Raw genomic sequence first — 7903 nt, forward strand, 5'->3', positions numbered from 1 at the left:
ACCAGCCTTTACTTTGAATATTTTCTTTCTTAATTTCCAGGTTTAAAGAAACAGGAGCAATGTCACTGACGGTAGTTGGGTGAATCTTGGAGTCTGAGATGTAATTCAAAAGAAAGCTGCTGACTAGGAAATGATCTAAACGAGACTGAAGGTGATGAACATGTGAGAAAAAAAGTATATTCTTTGCTATAAAGGCGAAGAGAGCAACATGCATCACAAAGTCTAACTTTACTGTATGTATTGACCGCAAAATGCGTTGAGCTCCTGTTGTATTAAGCCTATTTCCTCATTTAGGCCAAAGTTGAAATCGCCCCCAATAATAAAAGATGTATCTGTATGTTTCAAGAGACCAATGAAGAAGGGTGAAAGAATGAGGGGTCATCAAAATTTCTGACAAAGACTTTGTCCGAATATAAATGTCAATACAACCATAAAAGACTCACACAGAAGACGATTTGAGAGTTTTATTCAAATGAGGAATATAACCTAAGCAAAGAAAAAGAGGATTTTATGATTGAGCATTCCACCAACAGTGACAATAGAGCATCAAACAGTGACTAAGTTCAGTCTTTCAGTCTGAATGTTTACTTAAGCTTCATTATGAAGGCTAAATATAACAACACTAAGCCATTTAACACAGAATCTAATTGTTAATTGAATGAATATGTTAAATTAGTAACAAAGTAGCTTGTTTTTCTTCCATTTTTCATCAATTTAGAATAAACAGTATTTTGGTTATTTTTATTAATTCAAAGAAAAGCTTAAACATGTTGCATAGCTATCATTCTGTTCTCTGATTTCATTATCACTTCCTCTAAGCAAAATTAGACTTCCTCTGTCCTACAAAGATGCTAATGCAGCTTCGAAATGAAACCCATAGCATTGAGATGAAAAGCAACACAACGGCAACACAGAACACAATCACATCTAGACAATGATAAGCGAACCAGTGCATCTTGTAGGACTCAGAGCGCAAGTGTGCTGCACCCCGATGCCTCATGACATACTCTATCCAAAATACTGCACTGTCAATGGGTTTCATCGGCTTGTCATGATGAAGCTGTGATAGTTTGATCATGTTCTGCTTGTACGGCTTATTTGGATCCAAAATGTTCTGTAAAGCACTGGTTAGGGAGTCAACGGTGATTGTTGTCACATCAGCTATTTCAGCAGCACCACGGGACTTGAGACGGATGATGTTGTCATGCTGGTCAAAGATAAGCGGAATACCTAGAACTGGTACGCCATGATAGATGGCCTGATAGACCCCATTTGTGCCACCGTGTGTGATGAATATCTTTGTTTTGGCATGGCCAAGGAGATCATTTTGAGGTAACCATTCAACCAGCATGGTGTTATTCCCTAAAGTAGTTGGTCGTTTACCGACATGTCTCCACACCACTTTCTGAGGGAGTTTGGCAAATGCTGATGCAAAGGTTTCTGATACCTCGGGGCCAAGGTCACTCAACAGAGTGCCAAGAGTCATTACAATGACTCCATGTTCACCAGAGCTCTGCACAAAGTCCTCCAATTCTGATGGCAGAGACTTGGAAGGTTCTCCTTGGAACCCTCCGATATAGATGACATTGGGCATGGTGGGTCGAGGGAGCTCAAAGGTAAAATCAACCCGCATTAGCCAGAGATCGGCTGCTTGCATCAGAGACAAGGTGTTGACGTTGTTTCCAAAGTATTTATCGCAGATGGCATGGTAAGGTGGATCAGAGACAAAGTAGTGCATGTAGACTAACATTCCGTGAAATATGAAATTGTGGACTCTTTGGAAAAAGTGCATTTTGTCAGAGAAGTGGGAAAACACTGCAGGAATGTAGGACAGTGGAGAAGGGGCTATTGCAAAATGACCCTCTCCACTAAAAATCCAACGTACATTGAAAACCAAGGGAAGGTGTAGATAGTGAGCCAGCAAAACTCCTGCTGGGAAAGCAGGGTCCGTCAGAAAAAGATCATACCCAGTTTCATTTAGCTGTCTGAGCAGTGTTTTATTCTCAAAGATACTGACGACAATCTTTGCCACATCCTTCTGGTTTTCTCCAAACAACTCGAACAAGTTCCTGTAAAACTCAAAAAAAGCCCATAGTGTCCCTTCATGTCGACGGATCTCCATTGACCTGTCCAGAAAAGACGTCATGACATCTTGGCTCTCGATGTTTTGGGGCTGATCCTGAGCGATGGTAATGGATGTGTAAAGGGGGGAAAATTCCGAAACATACCAACTGGTTGAGGAGCGAAATACTGTTATTTCATGTCCCCGGGAATGTAAGGCCTCCAGAATTATTTTCATGTTCAGCCAGTGACTTCCATCCACTGGGAATACTAGAACTTTTCCACCATCACTAGTGGACAGTAGCGACGCTGAAAGCAGAAGAACCGCCACAGCTGGACCCATCGCTGTAAAACAAACATAAAATACCATGCTTTAATACTGGATGTTTAATTTAATTCAGTTTGTGTTTGAATTATGTACTGCTTAAAACTGCATTGATTGTTATGACACACAGTTACATTCAATATAATTCAAGGTTTCATTTTCGGAATAATAATTTGTAATCTGTGTGGAAACTAATTCACACTTAGTTTATCATTTGAATTGGTTAACGGCGGTTTAAGTTTTCCTTCTAAAGACACCCACACAGTGACTCACCTTCTATGCAGATGATACATGACTTTTACAAAAATGTCAATTGATTAAGAAATGCATTATCATTTCAGCATTTTCATTCCATTCCAACCTGTTCAATACCCTGATTACAAGAACATGAAAGCTCCTACTGGCCGTGGCACGCTAAAGGTTAAAGAATCTTAATTGATCTGTTAAAACTTTTGTTATTTACAGGAATTTTATTAAATATATCTAAATCTTCTTTAAATGAAACTAATCACACAACTTAGTTTTATTTTGAAATTGTATAAGTTCAGTGTAAAACCACCAACATTGTGTTATAACAAACATTAACATGCACATTTACTGCATAATACATCAGACTACCAATTAATACTGAAGTGATTTAATACTTCAACCAAGCAACTAATTATAATTGAGCATTTAATTTTTTTTTTGTTAGATGTTTAAAGAGCATATAAGTTTAGATTTCCATTTGAAGACTTTAGTCATGAAGTTCTTGAAAATCACTAAGAATATCTATGAGCCGAACTCCTGCAACTCAACATTTCAAAATAAAGTACTGGCATTTAAAAAGTGGTGCCGGTGGTGCGATTGCATAAGAGTCTGGATGGGCTGCCTTAAATAATGGAACAAAGGATTCTGCTCTGTTATGGAAATCCTAAAGGAGAATATTTGGCCATTAATTTGGGGCTTTTAGTTATGACCCTGTTTATGCGGCAAGACGCAGAGAAACGAGCTGCCTTGGCAATTTTGCAATTTTGTGCTAAAAAAAAACCTAAAAAGAAAAGGTGGCGATTAGGGGTGTAAATCACATCCATCATGGTGATTCGATTCCGTATCGATTTCCTGACCCAACGATTAGATTATTTTCGATACTCAAAAATATACCACGATTCGATTCGATTAATTGATTTTTTTTATTATTATTTTTTTTACACCTTACAGGCTAAACAAAGTTTCAAGTTTGAAATAAATAAATGAAAGCTGTTATATCGTTATGCATTTTTTTTTTTTTTTTGAAACAACAGCAAATAACACAAGTAGAAAAGTTGCATCAAAAAATACTGCAGAAAATCAGTGCAATGAGTGCAATGCAATACCTCGGCTCCTTGAGAGACGCTCCGCTGCACCTCTCCTAAATTGTAGCTGACCGCAGACAGTGAGGACAGGAGGCCGGCTTGTTTTGTTTTTATGACCGAAATTGCGGAAAACAACTCGTGAAGTTTGACCCGCTAGAAGAGCGAGGTGCGTGAGAACGCTGGGACCCTTTTTCCACCTGGATCTCCGCTCTTTTTGGCCCTCATGTCCCTCCGTCGTCGGACTAAACTCGCCCCACTTCCTCGCCGCCTCGGCCGTATCTTGACCCACAGCGTGTAGCTCAGACCACGCTTCAATATTGAGCATAATTTAAAAATGTCTGTGTCAAGCTCACTGCAACACACTGCTGTAAGAGGATAACCAGGAAGCGAGGTAGGAGGGCAAAATAGGTTTAGCGCCACTGCAGCACGAGAGGGAGAATTACGCCCAGGAGCAAATGGATAAAAATAGACCAGAGGAAAAAAAAAACATGAATCGATTCTCTTGCGGACGTATCGATGCATCGGATCGTCGGCTGTTGGATCGATGCATCGATACAAAACAATTATTATTTACACCCCTAGTGGCGATGTATTTGGAGAAAACCATGGCTGAGCAAACATGGCTACAACGGTCTGTCAATTTTACATAAAGAACTCACCCGCCCCCCTCCACGCTTCTGTTTTTTCATGTGAGAGGAGGAAAAAGAAGAGTCCTTGTTTGCACACTGAGCAATTTGCCCACGATGGTCGACTGAAAATAAAACATGTTTGATTTTCTCAGGAGTCCTGATCGGGAGGTGGTCGTGAGAGGATGTGCGCCCGTCGTTACCCCCTGTAGACTACACAACACACAATGCATGTTCAGGCTGAAAGTCGGGCAGATCGGAAAATCCTGGCACGACTGGAAAGTCGCCCCGAAAAGGGCAAAAAATCGCAGAGTGTAAGCCCGGCTTCAGATGTGCAATGTACTCCTAAATGGGAATGCTCACATCTCCTTTGGCTGACCTTAATATTCAAACTTGTCATTAAAAAGCTAATCCAACCTATATTTTGTGCCGGTTAACACAATTTATGAGTACAAAATCCTTTCTTTCAGCTTTCCTTCCAACTATCTTCTATTATTTGACCGTTTTAAAACATTTTCATCCCCCATATTTGTCCCATAATACAACATATTCTTGCTCCATTTTCCAGCCATCCAAGCCATCTTAAATCAACCTCTGTATCTGATTGACAAAATTTATTGCAATCCCTAATTACTGGTTATGTGTTATAAGATATTTCGTTCACTTTAAATATGCTCTTGTTAATATTTTCTGTTTGATTGTATCATCTCACTTCTGCCAAAGTCTTTCTCCCTTGAGCTGATACGGTGTTCTTGTTTGTGCACGGTTGCACTTTGGTTTGACCTTCTTACTAAATCACATATGCAAACTATAGATACTGATTGCAATGTGCTGCAAGGAGAAAATAAAATACAGGAAAAAAAAGGTTAAAAAAAAGAAAAGCATGCAAAGCTACAGGGAGTAGTCGTGTTACACAAAAGCAGAACCAAGATATCTGTGGTCTAAACTTCATGACGACTGAAGCAAGCTTAAGGGTGAGAGGGGGAGTACACTATAGCAGTGGGGGGGAAAAAGACTAAATATGTTTTTTTTTTTTATACATATATAATTATTGCTGCTGTAATGCTTCAGATTGAAAAAGCAGTTGAAACTATTATATTTGAAAAAAACTAATGCTCACCTTTGTCTTTGGTAGGTTCTGTTTCTATGAATTCTGGTCCAAACTAAAAGCAATCCAATGTCCAAACTTATAAAGCAGCAGCCTTGGTCTGCTGCAGGTTAATGCATTGGTGAATGTGTAACTTCATGTTCCTAAAGGAACTTGCCCAGTAGGCTGTCACTACATGTAAGCACATTTTAACTATCCTCCACCAAGCCCTCTGCGCACACAGCACATATATAAAACTGTTTTCTCCTGATGCTAACTTTGCCCCCTTTTGCCAAATATCATGCTAAAATGTTTTAAAAAATCAGAATCAGAATCAGACATAGTTTAATAATCCCAGAGGGAAAATATTTCTTAATATAATAAAGCAGAATGTAAAACTAACATGAAAACATCAAATTCAAGACTGCTTAGCATCTTTTCAAACAATGATTAATCATTTCAGCTGTCATAATTAAACCTGAACAAACTCATATACTACTTTGCATATAAAAACTATTCAGATTTGCAGAAATGTTTCTTTTTTTAGCTCAAAACACTGTTATGCCCTTTGGATGTCTTTTTTTGTTACATACTGTTATCAGAATCTTGTGGAGGAAGACAAATAGAGAGGCTTTTAGGTTACTACCTAAAATCTGACTACATGTTAGAGGACAAGGTCAGTGTTTCACGTTGGTTAGTGCAATGCAGAAGTGGAATATGTGCAAAAAAGTTTGCTCAAGTAAAAGTAAAGCTATGTTAATAAAGATTTAATTTAATGCATGCAAAGTTAACAGTGTAACAGTTACCAATTACAGATGCCATAAGCCATGATATTCGCTTTTAACGCTGGTGGAGAAAAATGTTTGTTTTTGCTCTGTAAACTTAGCTTCCGACCGCCATGCACAACACTTACAGAGACACTTCAGGGTGGCGTATAAAACCCCCCATTTCCTGCTTTGTAGAAAAGCCTCAGATAAAACCACACTCATTCTCTTGCTAACACAAACCCACACAGCACAGCCTAGACTAAGCTTTGCTTAACTTTGGAGAAACCTGATCTTTCCAAAATGGAGATCCACATCAATCAGGTCAAAATCAATATAGGTCACAGCTCAGGCAAAGTTAAGGAAAGCTTTCTCAGCTAAACAACTTTAGTTTTTGATGATTTCTGATCCTTTTATGTGTTTAGTATTGTGTAACGCAAGCTAAAGTTTTTTTTCACCTAATCAGAGATGGCAAAAGTACTCACTTTCCGTACTTGAGTAAAAGTACAGATACTTGTGTTAAAAAATACTGTGGTAAAAGTGGAAGTACTGATTAAACTTCTTTACTCAAGTAAAAGTAACAAAGTACAGGCTTGTAAATTTACTTAAAGTATAAAAGTAAAAGTAGAAACCACTTTTTTCATGCCATTGCCTACATTTTAAATGGATGTCTGCCAATAGGACTAGATCTCCGTTGTGTTCATTTTCAATCATCTCGTCGTCCATACTACTACTGTATGCTAACGCCACCGCCACCAAGCTGCAATGATTTGCCACGAATGAATACCGCCGAATCTGTCGATTCATCTTGTAGTGGTGCGTCAAATGCAACGTAGATTCCCATCCAGTTAGATTGAATTTGTTATTGATGACGTGAAAAATAATAACGGTAACTCCATTGAAATGATTCAAAACTAAAGTAACGAGCCAATTTTTAAAATGTAAGGAGTAGAAAGTACAGATATTTGTGTAAAAATGTAAGGAGTAGAAGTAAAAAGTCGCCATAAAAATAAGTAGTAAAGTAAAGTAAAAATATCAGAAAAATCTACTTGAGTACAGTAACGAAGTATTTGTACTTCGTTACTTCCCATCTCTGCACCTAATGATGACAAATCTTAAGCTGATGTTTATACAGCAAACTTTCTAAAGAAAAGAGTCTAAAAACGGACATTTTTTGTCAAGAACCGCAGACAGATGGACCCAGTATTCAAGGAGAGACAGTCAGTAGGAAAGTTCAAAACATTTATTAAATGAACAAACAAAACAAAAGCGGAGCTGTGGCTCGCGGACACTGCAGGATGGGGAGCGGGGCACCGCCCAATCAAAGAACTCTGCAGGAGAAACACAGGTAAGTGACCACGATCATCTGACAGAAGATGATTATCTGAGTTGGCCACTTACCTGGTTTAACAGTCCAGTCCTAGAATGTCCCCAATGTTGTGGACTTGCTCAGGACTAAGAATCAGGAGATCAGATGTTCGAAAAGGTTCCGAAGGGAAATCAAGAATGGTGTCAGGAAGAAGTTCCATGTTCGGTTAACAGATAGAATCCAGCAGGAGCCTGAAGACAGATTAGGCAAACAGATCAGACGGGAACAGGCAGGCTAAGTGGTGGAGAGGCAGAAACTGGTCAGGTTAAGGTAATCATTCACACAAAGGTAAGCATGATTAGTTACAAAACAAACTATGTCTTTTGATGATGAGTAG

General features: G+C 38.8%; 1 protein-coding gene across 1 annotated transcript; it reads right to left on the reverse strand.

Annotated features, from left to right (window-relative positions):
- Positions 1–495: 495 nt before the first annotated feature.
- Positions 496–5594, reverse strand: LOC119797516 (UDP-glucuronosyltransferase 2C1-like). The gene is made up of 2 exons (XM_038306622.1): positions 5467–5594; positions 496–2406 (listed from the first exon to the last, which is right to left on the reverse strand). The coding sequence occupies exon 2, from the start codon at positions 2402–2404 to the stop codon at positions 815–817; it is 1590 nt and encodes a 529-aa protein (XP_038162550.1). The 5' UTR covers positions 2405–2406; positions 5467–5594; the 3' UTR covers positions 496–814.
- Between the last annotated feature and the right edge of the window lie 2309 nt (positions 5595–7903).

Source organism: Cyprinodon tularosa, unplaced genomic scaffold, assembly GCF_016077235.1.
Source record: "Cyprinodon tularosa strain WSP-4 unplaced genomic scaffold, ASM1607723v1 ctg587, whole genome shotgun sequence".
Lineage (NCBI taxonomy): Eukaryota > Metazoa > Chordata > Actinopteri > Cyprinodontiformes > Cyprinodontidae > Cyprinodon > Cyprinodon tularosa.